General features: G+C 38.9%; 1 protein-coding gene across 6 annotated transcripts; it reads right to left on the reverse strand.

Moving 5' to 3' along the window:
- Window positions 1-1,219: 1,219 nt before the first annotated feature.
- On the reverse strand, window positions 1,220-16,202 carry LOC111253047 (serine/threonine-protein kinase TBK1-like). 6 transcript variants are annotated; one of them, XM_022811893.2, is made up of 12 exons: window positions 16,062-16,202; window positions 10,070-10,176; window positions 8,086-8,175; window positions 6,328-6,470; window positions 5,963-6,113; window positions 5,577-5,729; window positions 4,469-5,381; window positions 3,798-3,952; window positions 3,491-3,576; window positions 3,123-3,318; window positions 2,713-2,873; window positions 1,220-2,518 (listed from the first exon to the last, which is right to left on the reverse strand). In XM_022811893.2, the coding sequence occupies exons 1-12, from the start codon at window positions 16,081-16,083 to the stop codon at window positions 2,398-2,400; spliced, it is 2,298 nt and encodes a 765-aa protein (XP_022667628.1). In that variant the 5' UTR covers window positions 16,084-16,202; the 3' UTR covers window positions 1,220-2,397. The 6 variants fall into 6 exon arrangements, with proteins under 6 accessions (XP_022667628.1, XP_022667627.1, XP_086849455.1 ...); XM_022811892.2 differs by having other exon boundaries at window positions 8,086-8,244; XM_086993329.1 differs by lacking the exons at window positions 8,086-8,175; window positions 10,070-10,176; window positions 16,062-16,202 and adding exons at window positions 6,783-6,878; window positions 7,356-7,553.
- Window positions 16,203-16,390: the final 188 nt, after the last annotated feature.

Genomic DNA, 16,390 nt, shown 5'->3' on the forward strand with positions numbered 1-16,390 from the left:
GGGCTATGACAAATCTTGAGATCGTATTAATATGATTACACGTTATATTCTACACCATTAATGTCTGGCAAGATAAAAAGCTACTCAATGTTAGAGGGAAGTCAATAGGCATAGAGTAGTAAAATAGCTATCCAGTTGTTTCTTATAATACTTCTGCATTGTCTATGGAAAAGACTTTTTTTTTATTTCGAAACGCCTGACCAGTTTTTTTTAAAAGGCCTTTTTAAAAGGGAGTTAAAAATTATATGTTACATGCGTGTAGATGTGCTATAATCTGCATTCATATGAGCCAATTATATTACACTCTTGAGTAAGTTGAACATATATATATATATACACACACACAAAGGATCTAACGCTTTTATTATTTAATTAATAATTTAATCTTAATTTCGCAAAGCGCATGTTACAAAATATTCCCTCACTGACTTTAAAATAATCTGGGAAAAATTATTCTTTCCAGCAATGGCTGAGAATTTATAAAATGTACAACTCTAAAAATGACTTCCCTTTTAAGCTCTACATAAAGAACACAAAAATAGACTTTTAGGAAAAACGAAAGATATTTTCACTTTTTGCCAAGGAGCCAAATATGATATTGTATTTGGCTGGCAATTGGAAACGATGAAAAATGTGTGAAAACGGATTGTGGACAAAAAAAAGGATGATGGTAACCCTACGGGCCTGAGTAAGAATAGGTCGATATTTTGCGTGTATACTTAGATATCTAGAATAGAGGTTAGGGCAAATGTCTTACATATATGGTTATACATTGCACAGATGTAAAATGAAGACTCAAATTCTCAGAAACTTTTGCCCTGCGCTGCATACTGTTTTGCCATGACAAATCTACGCATACATGGACTGTTTTTTGAGAAATTAATGTGATCGGTTTGACTCACTCGTGAAATTTATCTGTGAGGCTGGACATTTAACCTAAGCGTTAAACGAATGAGCAGAAACGAAACGTGAGTGATCATAAGGAAGTTAGTAGTGGAACTTCGAATGTGGATTTTTCTGGCCGTATTAACGCTAAGGCTATACAGTTTACGTAGGTATCTTTTCAAGCTTGGATTTATTAGATATATGAACTCGGATTTCATCTATACGTTTACAAGTATATAGCAGTCCACTTCATTCGCCGTAATTTAACATATGTTGTCATTGAAGCTGTTGTCACGACAATCAGAATATGCAACGTTTCAAATAGTAAACGCAATTTAACACAATATATTTTCTTTATTTTTCTCACTTATTTATAGAATTTTTCATTTTAATTGCTTAAAATATGACGAAAACAAATGCAAGGTGTAACTTCAACTCAAATCGATAATATTCCCGTCAATTCCTTTTCTGCATAACGATTGATATTTATGATAATTTGTATACGAATAACTTATGATTAGGTACAACTATTAACGGTTTAAAATTAACCGCCGGCTTTATATCTATCGTTGAGTGATTCAATTCAATGCTGTACCACAGTTCGCTAAGCTCAAAGTACCCGATCAAATTAACTGCACCATAGACAGTCCATGTCCTCCGATCGGAATGGTGCAATAGTTATTATGTTTTCTGCGCTTTCAGCCAGCATTTATAATTATCGCTGAGTTACTGCCTTGGGTGAATTTACATGAAAATGCACCATCGATGTGGCAGCTCCAGATACATCAGCGTTTTCAAATAAGTTACGATTGACTTTTACATCAGCAGCCGCATCGGCAGTCCGGAATGGTATTGTGCGAAGCTCGTGAGGTTTGGAGAGATTACACTTGTCGCTAGCCTTATCGTTACTTACCTAATGACCTTAAGTCCATCAGCGTATTGCGTACAGCCTAGCTATATTGGCTGCGGAAAACGGAGTAACTAATTAATCATCTTAGTGATATACATCTGCGAATAACATTAGAGGCAACGGTAAAAACTATTATTTGTGAAACCGTACGTTTTCCTATAGGTGTTTTATTTGCGACTTATTTGCCAGTTATAGCAGAAAATCACAATAATTCTAGTTATATGTACAACAAGTAGTTACAGAAATCATTAGTTATTCATCAAAAGTTCTTAACGTAACGTTTCTTTGCCACACCTATTATGAATCACAAACAAGCGTGCGCCTTAACTATTTTTCTCGCTTTTTCTTCTAAGATTCTGGCAGTAATATGGGCAGACTTTATAATGTCTGCCCATATTAGTACCAGAATCTTCGAGGTTCGGAGCAGAGTCCCAAAGCAAGTGTTTGGTTCTCAAATAAACTCGAAAATGGTGGCGCCTTTTCATGGTCGTTCAATATACTGGCCAGGCAAATCGTATTGAGCGTTGGGGTTCTCAATAAGCCAGCGGCCGTAACAAACCACGAGGACCTGGTTCGAACGTCATTTTCGGTGGTTAAACCGTTTAGCTCTCAGCCGAAGCGTTGCTTGTACTCGGCGGGATATTCATAACTCTGCACATAATTTCTTGAGAGTCTTCTACAATCTGCAGTATCTCGTGCTGTTGTCGTTTCAATTCTTGAAGCCTGTAGTGATTAGGCAAACTACGTTAGTGTTCGATTTTCGTTAGTAAATCTCCGTATGTATGTACGTATGGAGGAATCAGTCAGTGACGACACAAGTTGCCTTCAGATGAGAAACGTCACAGAGGTTATTCATGTCTTATAAACATGTAGGCGGGTTGGCAAGCGCATTAGTGGTAATATAGACTTCAGCTCACTCGATAAGCAATGTACGCGATACGCGTGACCTGCTACAATATCCATCGGCGGTGATCATTGTGCCGTTCGGGGGGGAGCCATTAGACAAAGCTTCGTCAGGAAAACGAGCCTTGAGCACGTTGACGAACTGTGATACCAACTGATCAAACTCATCCTCGGTCTGAAAATTCACAATGAGTAAATACTGACGCATATTAGCATTTTGTATTACTTAGCGCTCGTGCAATTATATAACAATAATTTAAAAAAAGGTATGGAAATTGGCATTACCTGGATAGTTCTGACATAGCTTTACTTAAGTTGCTAATTCTCTATGCACCTTTAATAATCACTTTCTAAGAAACTATTGAGTATTTGCTTTTTTGATTTATGAACGATTCGTGTAGAGATATGCTAGCTGGTTATTAACCTTAGCAGCTTGTGCGTGCCACTGGGAGGCGTTCCCAAACGATTCCACTACTAGACCGAGCTGTGTCGCTTGTCGAAGATAGGGTAGGGCTTCTCGGTACCAGGTATGAAAAGCCTGGGCCAAACGCGTCGTCGTAGTTAAGCTTCGGTCCTGAAGGAGGGACATTAGCCTCACACTTGTCTGTTGCATCTTGTGTCTTTTACGACATAATCAAGTGATGATTAAATTGTGAGTAAGGGTAATGACGATCAAGGGGGAAAAACTATGTATTATCATGGAGCCATTTGATATTAGTGTTTCAATTCAATAAACTTAATTGAATAAATGCAGACTTGAATTATAAACGAGGAAATTCAAAGGTACCATACTTTTCAAGTACGTGGAATTGCTCGTCGTGGTAGGACAGTGTCTTGGCCATTTTGTCTCTTGCTAGGGCTTGCCAATTCTCGCGGATCTGCGATCGGTATTCGTGAAAAAATAACAAGGCTTTATTAACAAGCAAAATCAGTTTAACCTTAGGAGAAACTTTTTCAACATCCCATTAGACAAATTTCTTCTTTAGTTAGGACCGATTAGAGAACCTAGGTGAATTCTATTTGATTCGTCCTTGCAACATTTTTCCTAGGACACATTTTTATTTATAAAAAGTGAAAGGCAATACAAGGCAGTTGTTACCTTATTGACATAGGTTGCAGCCGTTTCGTCATAGCCTATAACAGATCCACATTCCGCTTTTCGGACTTTCCAAATTCGATACAAAGGCTGACCGCCGACTACTTTTGTTTCTAATGCTGACGTCTCTTGATCAGCCCGTTTCAGACTTTCTGAAACTGCGGGTAGCATTTTTGCAACACGATATGACATACAACCTGTTAACCTAAATATTATAACACAATGTACAGCTTTTTTAAAAAGTACTGGAAATAACTTTTGGTGAAAAGCGACTATTACCTTCTGGATATCTATAAATAAATGAAATCGTGTACATACGGGATGAACGGCAGATGCGTAGTGGTATTACGTTTAAATGTTTTGAACTCTGTAAAGCTTTCTTCATGCCAGGTCAAGTTACGTTGATTTCACTATAAGTGAAGGACAATTTATGTATAAAGTTATTTTCAAATAATTTCGAAGTTTTAAGTGATACAGTAAATGTACTTAGCTTCGCTTTCTAATTGTTCGGGACATTTTTCATGTAAACGTAGTTTTTATTCCTTTAGCGTTAATCGTTCCAACTTGCGTTCTTAAAGTTACCCCTTTTCGGATGGTTTAGACAGTAATTTACAGTTACAAAGTCGTGTAAATCTGAATACGCTGGAAGTTGTCATCATATCGATTCTACCTACCAGCGACGACATTCTGCTGTCTTTGTTGTATGAGCGCATGAATTTTGTCAAGCTCAGCGCACGGAGTCGGCACGAGCGGTCTCAGATCGGCAATATGCCTTTCACTTCTTGAGATCAATGCCAGCTGACGCTCCAGGGCACAACTGTGAAGCTGTGCAGTAAGCACGTGCCGCCGTAGCTGGCCTATCAATGTTTCGAGGTGTTGCGCTAGTTGTAGGGGCGCCACAGAGAGGTGGGCATGCGCCCGAGACAAGCGCTCCACTTGCCGTTTAATTGCGTGACTAACACTGCACCAGATTTTCGCCGTGGCTGCATCCTCATCCAGGACAACCGCCTGATTGAAATCTGGATACTTGAAGCCATTTTCCAGCTCTTGACTTGACAGCGACGCCGAAACACTGACATCGCAAAGCTCTCGATTGAAAAGGAACACGGGATGGGAAATATTCGTTTCCGGAACGCTAGCCGCTCCTGAACTACTTCCACTACTAGCGCCAGCGATGTATTGGTCGAAAAGTAAATTTTCAAAAAATACCAGCTGGTTTTTGCCTAGAACGCCCGATTGCTTGAAGACGTGTTCGGTGATATCCGACGCCAGCTTTGCTGGCTTATGTAGACTATTATTATGAAGATAGAGTACGAACTCTCGACACTCGTTCACGTAAAATACGTGCACACGCTTGGCCGAAAGGATTTTGGTGGTTTCATTGAAAAACTTATCAAACGACCACATTTTAGCGCTATCGCACTCCATCAAACCCGCGAGAATTGGGACAAGAAGCTTCTGCAGGCCAGTACTTAGCAGACAGCTTTTGGGAAGGTCACGAGACCATTCAATGGATGAAGTCGTGTGATCCCTTTGTACTCCGGAGATTACGCCTGAATCCTTTTTCGTAGTGATATAGTGCATCACCTAAGACAAGTAAAACAATGAACTAATATTAAACCGTATCATTTTAGAAAAAAGTTGAAGGAGGGTGGTTGATTATGCACTAGAGACGGTAAGAGCTACAAATCAACTTGTAGGTATGATAGTCCGAAAACACTATTGAGAAAGCTTTCCAAAAAGCCTCGCGCACGTTACACTGAGCAATATGAAGAGTCTTACTTCGCGATTTCTCCGACCACCGTATGGACGGAACGGGAGATTTCCTGTGGCTACATGATAAAGGGTGACCCCAATACTCCAGAGATCGACATTTGAGCTGAAGCGCTGATCTCCGTGTTTGCGAAGGACAGCGCGTTCGTACATGGCTGGATGCTAGAGAAACAGAAAAGGCAAACGAAAAGCAACCCGTATAGAGAACAAAACACATTATCTCCATCCAGCATTTTCTCGTATTTTTTTTTTCAATAACAAAACTTTCTAGTGGATTATTATCAAAGTTTATTCATGAAAATCGACAGTTTGAGTTTTATTTGATTGCTTCTGATGGAGAAGTTGCTTCCGTGTATTAGTATATGCATTTATGCAAATTGGTGTTGGATGCCTACCAAATATTCTTCTGTACCATAGAGAGACATGAATTGTTGATCTTCCTCAAGCTCCCGGGCGGCGCCGAAATCGGTTAACTTGTAGATTGAACGGCCGTCTTCAGCTACGTACTTCATAATGTTACCCGGTTTCAGATCACGGTGGATGACGCTGTTTATCGATCATAAGGTCACATGACAGGTTGTTGTAAGTTGTGGTATCTCCTCGCACAGAAGAAAGAGCGTGTTTAAATCAGTCTTTTTTGTAGGAGACAAATGCAAGCTGAGTTGCCGGTAAAATTGAAGGCGAACCGAGTATTGAACGTAAAGCAAAGTGTTGTTTTACGTAAGAATCAGCATAATGCTAAAAAATGGGGATATCGTACCTGTTATCTCTGAGGTGTTTCATGCCAGCTGTGAGGTCTTTAAGCACAAGTAGAAATTCCTCTTCTTCGAGTCCGTACGAATTTAGAGGGTCGTCGAGAATAGAAAACAATGAGCCGCCGGTGCAAAGCTCCATTACCAGGATCTAACAACAAAATCAGGTTTAACTGTAATTATCAGTTTGACTAATCAAAATATTCAGAAACCTAAATGAATATAAAGGGATTTGTATTATAATTGTTCGAGCGTCGTTCGTTAACGTTTTTTGAAAATAAAACAGAAATAATTCATTTCCAGAAGAGAGCGTTTTTCTCACTTCTCAGCCGCTCTTTCTGTGAGAACAAGTCCGGAACAATATTAGGGGTCTATCTTACTATTAGATTATATAGTGTAATAAACGTTCATTTCACTTTTGAAAAATGACGTTATTTTGTACCGGTGTGCCATCCCGCAATACCTTTAATCGTGTTCCAGATCCGCTAGTACTTTTTGAAAGCTGAGATTGATTACTCGGATATCGTCACTCGGACTTTTAGTCGCGAGTGGTGGTAAGCTATAAAAAATAAAAAAATTGAAATAGTTTTCGAATATGAATCCCATCCTAGAAGTACAGTAATGGAGGCAACTTGCCGCTTAAACTCTGAGAATTCTACCGCTAGAAACACCGTAAGCCGCTGGTTCGAAAAATACCGGCAAGGAATTCCGGCGAGGATTAAGGAAAGGACGTAGAAACGCTTGCCTGCGTTTGCTGTTGCGTTACAACAGTCACCCCTTCACGCATCGAACAATGGCCTAGGTTACGAGTCTTTTACCCTAATTCCAGACGGTAACATCACTGTGTGAACGTAACTGAATGGACAAGATATCACCCTAAAGCAAACGTACAGCTCCAAAGGTTTATGGTGCCTCTTTGGTGGTCTAATGCAGGTATTATCCACTATCGCTTCAGTAGTCCTAGTCCATCCGGGTTTGTCGATTACGACTCAAGCAAACAACTGTCAACAATTAGAGTAGATGTTGAAAAACTTACATTAAGCAGCCAAGATTAGTGAAGAGCAGTAAACCATTCCTATTGCACATCAATGCTCGACCTCGCACCCCCAAGAGTCACGGCGGTAAAAGTGTAGGGGTCGCCAGTTTCCTGTCATCCACCTGATTCGCCAGATATCGTCCCCACAGATTTCCATGATGCTTAAGATGATGTAATTAATGACGTCACCCTTCAAATCTTAAAGTGATATCAAAATTGCCTTTCGAGGCTTCGCAAACTCTCGTGCCCCAGATTTCTACAACGTCCAGGTTGCAAAAAATATAGATACGAATAATGAAGACTTCTATTGAGTATAAAAGAAAGGTTTGTGAAAAATTTTGGAAATGCTGACTGGACTTATCTAGGACCATACAACCAGCTTTTTTTAGCAGCTAGTCCAACATTTCTCCCTTAGTAATAAATACTGGTATGCAAAAAGGGTTGACATTTTCGACCTGGGGCTATAAAAGACTTATAGCCCTTTCCGTAGAAAGATAATTTCACGTAACGTTTCATGTTTTTTAGTGGTACTGTGGATTTTATAAAAGAGCATTACGAGGCATATAATGCGATCTAGTCAATAGTGGCACTTTAAAGTAGTAGTTGTTGATCTTTGAAAATGCTTGCCGTTAGTATTAAATAACGTTACAAACCCATACTAGAGGTGTTCGTTAGCGTGTTTGTACATTTAAAATATAATAAAAATGAAGACTTCTGTTGTATAATTTACCTTGGACGCACTTTCGAGGTCCTCTTCTATGGCAATCAATTTCACGATATTTTCATGGTTGACCTTTTTGAGCACGTCGAACTCTCTCATCTGTACGTTTAGCGGCCGATCAAGAGAAATTTTGTTAAACGTCTTCACAGCTACCAGGTCGCCCGTTTTCTGAACAAAGCACACAATATAATAACTCAGATTTGGCATGGGCACTATGGGTATGATAATTCACAGTCTCAATAAGAGCTTAATATCTAAATTGTACGTAACTGATTTGCGCCACAGCCATAATATAGAATACTAGAAAACGCAGTCTTATCACATCAATAATGGCTTTGTAGGATTTCTGCTTGCCCGCGTGCTAAGCACTACGGTGCACGTAAATATTGTAATAATTTTTTTTCTTATTGTTGGAAACTATGTAGCAATAATCGTTATCCATTTAGTTCGCCTGATTATTTTGAACAACTTGTATCGAACAAGTAGATACTTTGTTTTCTAAATCTTTTTACGTATTTCTTAACGTGTATCTAACTAACATATTATATGCGAGACTACAATGCATGCTGATCTGGTCATCCGGAACGTGGACCAATAATACGTGCATCCTAATTTTGAGAATGGTGTCTGTTATTTTTCCCAACAAGCTTTCTCTCTCCTTCTCTCTCTACCAGTCGAAAATTCAATTTGATCTCATGCTGTGTTACTATGTGGCCCTTTTTTTCCCACGTTAGAGCCAGTTTTAGAGGTTGCTTGTTTAGTATTGAATATCAGCATCGGTATCCAGTTGTATCAAGTTCATATGTTTTTTTCAATAAACAAGACTTTTCTAGGGTACAAATTCTCCCAGACGTATACTTGCGACGATCCTGGCGGGACGTGATTATTTTGTACCGTAGAATTATTTTAACGAACGCGGGATAGCGCATAATGCGATTCGAGACATGCTTCTCCTTATATCAAAACCATAGTGATCTACCGAGCACATATCCTATTCGGTGAACGACTCAATTTCGTCGTCACAGAAGGCCGCGGTCGTCATTAGGAGAATACCATTTAAAAAAAGTTTACCTACAACCGATACGACAGCCAACACCCTGTCAGACAAGGACCCATTAAGGTCCATTGCTCCACAGCTCCTCCTATAAATTTTGGCAAAGCGCAGTTACCCAGCCGCCATCGCAGGGCGATAGATTTGGCCGAAAAACTGGAACCGTCAAATCATTACCAGCAAAACATTTACTTGATATTGTCTTAGGTCCTCTCACCACTTGGACTGCAGCCAAAATCAATTATACAGAAAGCGTGCTGTAAACATCGGAATTAAATGAGAAATAAATGATTTTAATGAGCTGTACATATGCACGTTGCTACCGATGTATATGTACGTGGATAAAATTTTAGATCGTGCCTTTTCAAATTTTGAAGAGAAAAGGAACTCTTTTAACCTTCGAAATGGGTACTCAATGCAGTTTCCTGTGGAAGTTGAATATTATCAAGGCTGCTCATAAATCTAAAGTTGCAACGGCAGAGGCCTCGAAACTGCGGTTTTCTGGACCATTATTGGACATTCTGGACATTTATTAAGTTGCTAATTCATGTTATTGAAAAATTTACTCCACAAATAGTCATTTTTCATAATTCATAATAAAATAAGTACTGGGCCTGTGATTTCGTCTATGATTCGCTGTGCGAAGGGTGGAGCTTGAGGCGAACAGGCAGCATTTAAAAGAAACGTTTGGGCTTAACGGGGCGAGAGAATTAATTGTAGATGCAAGCGGGTGCATTGCACTACGGTGTTCCGGCCGTGTTGAGTCACAATGTGTGTATTTTACACATAAATATTATAGAATTGTGGAAAGGTTAATCCCTTTTTACACATGAATTAAAAATGTCAGTAAGTGGCGGCAAAATGAATGCATTTTTGACCGATTTCATAATGCCAAACACAGTCCGATCATATATAATAATTATAACATCGTAGCTTACTTACCTTGTTGACCCCCTGATACACGGTCGCCGTGGCACCGCGTCCCAAAATGCACCCTGTGCTCCATACGTAACTTGGCGAGCCTCGCAAGTAGGCCATACCTCGAGATCCTGCGTTCAACAAAATACGATCTTTCGTTTGTGAGAGGTTGTTAAACCGCTGCTACCTGAGTACTACTTCCATAAGCTGATGACAATAGATCAATAACGTTAAAAAGACTAATTATTAGCAGCAATGCGAGATGCCTATGTACCCTTGTCATGATATCACATTTATATATCACAATAACGATAGAATGTACCTGAATCTCTCTCTAATAATAATTCTGTTTATTCACACAACTTGCGTGGTACAATTTATGTATTGATGTATCGATAAAGAAAGTTGAAGTAGCGGACTTTACGTACTTTAACTGAAGGTACTCTGCGGCCCCGCTGACCGATAGCCCGGATCTCTCTGATCTGATATCTATCATTTTGAGGTCTCGTAGATAAAAATTATAAATATAAGTAAAATAGACATAAAAAACGATCCACGTCAAACCGAGAGCAACTTTCAATAATCTGTTTATCCTAGCATACTAAACTAAGTGCTTGTCCGTCTGTATCTCTGTGTATGTATTGGGTTCCGCATTAAATCGTCTACATCGAGTAGTCTATTAGAGCTAGTTTTTTCAGGGCTGGTAGAGTTCCCTTGCTGGGACTGAGTTGCAAGTAAAGTTTCAATTATTGATTGAATATTTCCTTAGAGGGTAGTTTCTTCCTCCCACAGGGCATAGGCCTGCTAATTTAGGCAGGTTGAAGTTTTTTAACAATTTTTTCAACCACCATTAGAAATTTGTGAAAGTCTGTTTGCTTCTTTCAGCCTTATAGAATGGTCACACAATAGTTTAGTTTAGATGACATTGACTCTTGCAAATATTTTTTCCTTAGCACAGAACGTTATGCTCCCTCCTTAGTATTTTACCTTCGTATTGCGCCACTGTATACGACCAAAGTTTAATTACTCTAAAGTTCTCGAAAAATACGCAGCACACAGCCGACTGGTCGAAAAAATCTGACCTGTGAATAGGGGATTAGCAGAGGGTGTGGGCTCTACAAGCCCAGTTGGCGAACCAACCGACTACAACCAAACAAAATCTAGATGCTTTGTTGTTTTTTTTGGGAGATAGAGTTTTAGTAATAGAATACGGTTTTGTTACAGGCATGATAAAGTGTAATATTTAAGTTTATTATAACTTTTAGACGTTGAGAACGGTTTTTTCTTTTTGCTACCAAAGACCATATTGTGAGTTAACCATAACGGAAGGACAGTGTAACCTGTATTGAAGGTGAGGAAAACTACTAGGACATTTCTATTAAGGAGTCAACGACATGGTTGCAGCAAGGTACCATAGCATAGCTTAAGCTGGACGGAGGTAACATGTTCACCGAATCGGGAAAGCAGAATTGCCCCTTCCGTAATAGGTGAGCAGAACAAGCTCAATGGTAAAGACCAAAACGTAGTAATGCAATCATAAATACATTTCAAGGAAAGCGCGCTGTTATTAACGAGGTAGCAGGACGGTGGAGTTCTAACGGCAGGTCTACTCCTGAAAATTGGTCTAAGTTATTCAAGGCTTCAAAGACACTGGCGCCACGTTGAAAACAAGTTGTTAACTTTTGGCATACACAAGCGGACTACTATTTGGCTCCATGTGGTAACAGGTTAACAGCAATGGAACAGTTGAGGTAAATGGGCATCTTGCAACCATGTAAAGGCCTCACTTAAGGATTTTAACGAAAAAAATATATTATTGTAACACCATGGTAAGGATATCAGCGTTGCAGGGTAACCAATTACTGGAACTTGGTAATTATAACGGAACTATGGGTCAGGCTAGATCTAATGAATCACTGCAACTAAACAATACGATAACTGCAACAGAACAATCGGGTTACTGAAATATGCTATTCAATTTACAGAATTTTTTTTAGTTTAATTACTGAAATAAAATTACTGTGATCGGATGTCTGCAGTGTGTTATTAGATTAGCTATAATACAATTTGTTTATGTTAGAAACAAACTGCAATGAGACGAAATAGGTCGAGTAGGATGACCGTGATGAGATGTCTGTTGATACGGATCCGGGCTATCATCATACATCAAGCTGCGTTTGCTCTAAAGAAATCAGATTAGTTAATTTAATTACGAGGAAAAGACACGGTTCAAAGCCTGTGGATTAGTCTAGTATCATCTGTTTCCTATATTAAATTTATTTAATTAACAATAACAAAATACACATCTTTCAGAATTAAAAAAAAACATGAAAGTTTTATTATAAAATTGGCAGAATCCATTGTTACAGTTCGTAGAGTTAGTTTTTAATTGTCATAGGTTTCATTTTTCCAAAGATGCCTTCTAGCTGTTCACAGCAAGCTGGTGCTGCTGGCCTGATTAGGATGGCTTCAAGGGCCTGCCCTGGTATGGGAGCAATATGAGGAGGCCACGCACTGTAAACGACTGCCATTACTTTAAAATGTGTCTACGAATCTAAGCCTCATTTGTACCCCCCTGATAACTAGACAAACATACTACTACAGCACAGTTATGACGACACGAAACGTTCTAATAATGAGATAATGCTAAATACAGTCGTGTTATTTAACCAGCGTTTCGATATGATAATGGTAAGCTCAAACCCTTATTGCAATAAACAGTATTTGCACAGCAACCTTTGCGCGCCTTCTTCCGTCGGGACGTCTGTAATCAGATTCATTCAGCTACGACTATTGTGTTACTATCGTCATAAAAAAAAAGTTCATTCATTCATTCAAACAACAGATGTAGACTAATGTGAAATTGTCGAGATGCGATGAGATCTATTTACTTTTAATGCCGGAGATTGATAGAGCTGTTGCTATCGAAGAACATTAATCTCAACTACCAACGCCCTCTAACAATTCACCGCGCCAAAAAGTACTAAATTAAAAATTCTCGAAGAAATGCTTTAGACCAACGTCACCTAAGCTATGAAGAGAACTCTGCGTTTCTGCGTGCGTAAATTTATATAAAAATCAGAATATGTAATATCAATTATCCAGAAATCACTCAATAATTCAACTAGAAGCTGAATACTCACTTAATCAGGGTGAATAAAAGTTCGGTAGAGGTTACATTATTACATAAAAAGCCTCCAATCTTCATGTATGAGCTTCTAATGGTATTGGGCGCATTGAACATGAATTACCTAATGATTTATGTTTATTTATAATATACGGCTCGACTAACCAAGTCGAGTAAATTGGTAAAAAAATAATTTCGAGCGCTTTAAGTTGACTCTTTTTCAGTAAAAAAAAAAAAAAAAATTCAGAAATCCTGGCTATGCCCTATTGCTATATTTCGTTTTAGATATGACTACTTATTTCTATCGTACTAGACGTTATACACCAAACTATGCACTGGGCCTAATTTAGCAGCTTCAAAACTAAAGAGCACCCTTAAAGCGAAATAAAGTTGCCAGTTATACCTCTTCTTTTATAATATGACATATATTTCCCAGTTCATGTAGATTCAACTATATCTATAGCGCGTTTGATAAAATAAGTAAGCAACCTTATGAGATACTAGGCACAGTTTGGGTTATTTGAAGGATTTTCTATTTGAGAAATTCAATGTAATCAATATTTTTTGAAACAGTAGCGTGTGTTCGAATGTAAAAAAAAGAAGAAAAATTACGCATATAAATTCAGTTCAGGAAACACCAAATGTGACTCAAGGGTCGATGATACTTTCAGAGACTGAGAGTTCGATACCCCTTAAGAAATTCATTGTACAATTTTCGGTTTGTTTTGGAATATATGCTCCTATCTACATACGGATGATATTTACAAACGAAAGAAATAAATACTCCCGTTCAGCTAATCAACCTTATGGTTAAGCGTCGATCAGTTTCTAACGAGTTGTGTCACCTTGTCAACACCATGCGGACGCAGGGGAAAGCGTGTCAGATTAAACTCATTACAATTCATTACAGAGAATTTTTTTTTTTATAAATTCGGCCTTATGAATGCTAGTTTCCTAAAATGCCTACGAGTCCTCGTTCTTATCTGCCTGTTTGTTGGAGCTTGGAGCCATGCTTTTGCATCGATTTGAGATCTACCAAGAAAAAAATCTTACTAAACTGAGATTGCCTACAACCTAATAGGGACCCATAAAAAAAAAAAGCGATCTTTACTGGTTGTCCCCATAACTTCCTAAGTTAGCCCTTCCCGCATTAATTCGTTATCGATTTTTTTTTGCAATTTTTAAATTTTCTCAGACCTGTCTCAAGCATTTTGCATCGAATGAAAGATGCATGCTTTATAGATAACCGCGTTTTTTTTCTTGAAGGTGAGGGCAAATGCATTATGCAGACCAGAACTGTTTTGATGATGTGAGATTCGTCAGCCGAGCTTACATTGCATAGATCACATGAAACAAAGTCATCGTTTGTTTTTATATATATTCAGATCACTATTCGCTGGTTTGTTAGGGCTATCATCATCCATTTTTCTCTTCGCAAATTACAACTAGCAAGTGGGGTTGTAGGCACTGTGCCTATGCACACTACGCTTCGCAGCCAAACAATGGCACTAGGTTTAGCTTCACTTACGTTCCCACGAAATTTCTGATTCAATCAAATAGAATGAGCAGTAAAAAAAAAAATAACAAGAAAGCATTGCACATATCTGATGACTGAAAACTGTACATGCACATGGACTACTCATTGCCATCATATACAGCGATACCCCCACGTTGCAATACAAGACATGGTTCGATGCTGTTTAAATTACTCAACAATCGTTTAGGTGTACCGACGCTTTTTGAAACGACTTCTTCAAGCGCATCAAATTCATGATGGATCAGTTTCACGTTTGTTTTTATTTTTGTCGCTAGTAAAAGGTCACAGTCAATCTGAGGGCATCTACCAGATTACCTAACAGGATCTTGACGGGGCAGCGAGTTTTCCTTGAATCTCTCCATAATCAATTTAACAATCCGTTACGACACAATCGTATAAATTCTTACTGACCAATAAATCAATTAATTACTGAAGAATAGTACCGCTGTTCTAGTCATTATCGAGAAGATCTACAAATGAAATCATTTTTGCTCATTCAAACTAACGAATAGACCCAATGCGATACGTCTCTAGTTCTGCATAACTTCGAACTAATAGCCCGCCATTCTTGAACAAAAAAGATGTTTCGTCGTCTAGGGGGGGCTATTATGTCTGTATACCTGAAGACGTCGGTTGGTAAAGACCTAACTGGTTCCAGTATTGTCTAAGCTATATTCGGTTTTAGTACTTACTGCTTCAAACTGATATAGGAATAACGAAAAAGACCTTTGTAATGGAACAAATTTTATACGTTAACTTGCTTAAGTTGTAGAGCATCTCATAGAAGTGACGATCGCAAATCACTGGACGCACCTGTTACTGTAATGATAAGCAAAACGAATGCAGTCGGCACTCACCGACTACACCTGAAGTAATCTTATTTTATTTAACAAAATGCCCTTTTTACGGGGCTTTCTTTTTCTTTTCGATGCTGAATACCGTAGTGCTTTTCGACTGCTTTGTTTTACCTTCGTCCTGGAAAATCCTCTAGTTGATGCAGAACTCAAATGACAAAACCTTATTCCAAGTACTATTATCAGCTTCTCATGTAACTTCTCGTGCAACTACTACCAGTTCTCCCCACTGCCGGTTACAGATGGGGCTTCTGTGCTAATATGGTTAGCTTCTACTCTGGTAAACCGGACGCACAACCGCTTGTTGCCAGCAAAACAGAACCTCGACTAACACGCTCACAATTATAACACTCGAATGTACTTGGCGAATGCAAAGAGGATACTACTACTTAGTTTTTGGAGATCAAATAGTGAGAGTAGAGTTGAATACAGCCTGAAAGCTACAATATACGAGGTTCCTCTCCTGATATATATCATCGCACCTTATTCCTTACTAACCTTGTTTTTTTCGACCGTACATGCTGTTCGCACAATGCTATCCTTTCATGGTGTTCCAGCAGCTCGAACGAAACTCCTGTTCAGTCCACTGGCGGCCATCCTTAAATCACTCTCACTCACCTGCGCACTTGCTTTTACTCACGAATACGGGGAAAATTTCTCACTGACGGTCTTCTACAGGGCAGGTACTATACGACACACGCGTATATGTGCATATGGCCTTTATACGTAGCTCATGCACTCCTAGAACCACCTTCACACTGTTTGCAATCCGTTAATCTCGCAGTCATATCCTTTACAGGGCATCTAAGATTACCCATCACTTATCA

The sequence above is a fragment of the Varroa destructor genome, unplaced genomic scaffold (assembly GCF_002443255.2).
Source record: "Varroa destructor unplaced genomic scaffold, Vdes_3.0 BEIS01000006.1, whole genome shotgun sequence".
NCBI classification, from domain to species: Eukaryota; Metazoa; Arthropoda; class Arachnida; order Mesostigmata; family Varroidae; genus Varroa; species Varroa destructor.

Excerpts from the sequence above, each read along its gene's own strand:
- LOC111253047 (XM_022811892.2), bottom strand. The coding sequence starts at position 16,083 with ATGTACGGTCGAAAAAAACAAG. Across the intron at positions 5,382-5,576 it reads GTGGTCGGAGAAATCGCGAA|GTGATGCACTATATCACTAC; the intron begins GTAAGACTCTTC and ends TACTTGTCTTAG. Across the intron at positions 3,319-3,490 it reads CAATTCCACGTACTTGAAAA|ACACAAGATGCAACAGACAA; the intron begins GTATGGTACCTT and ends ATGTCGTAAAAG.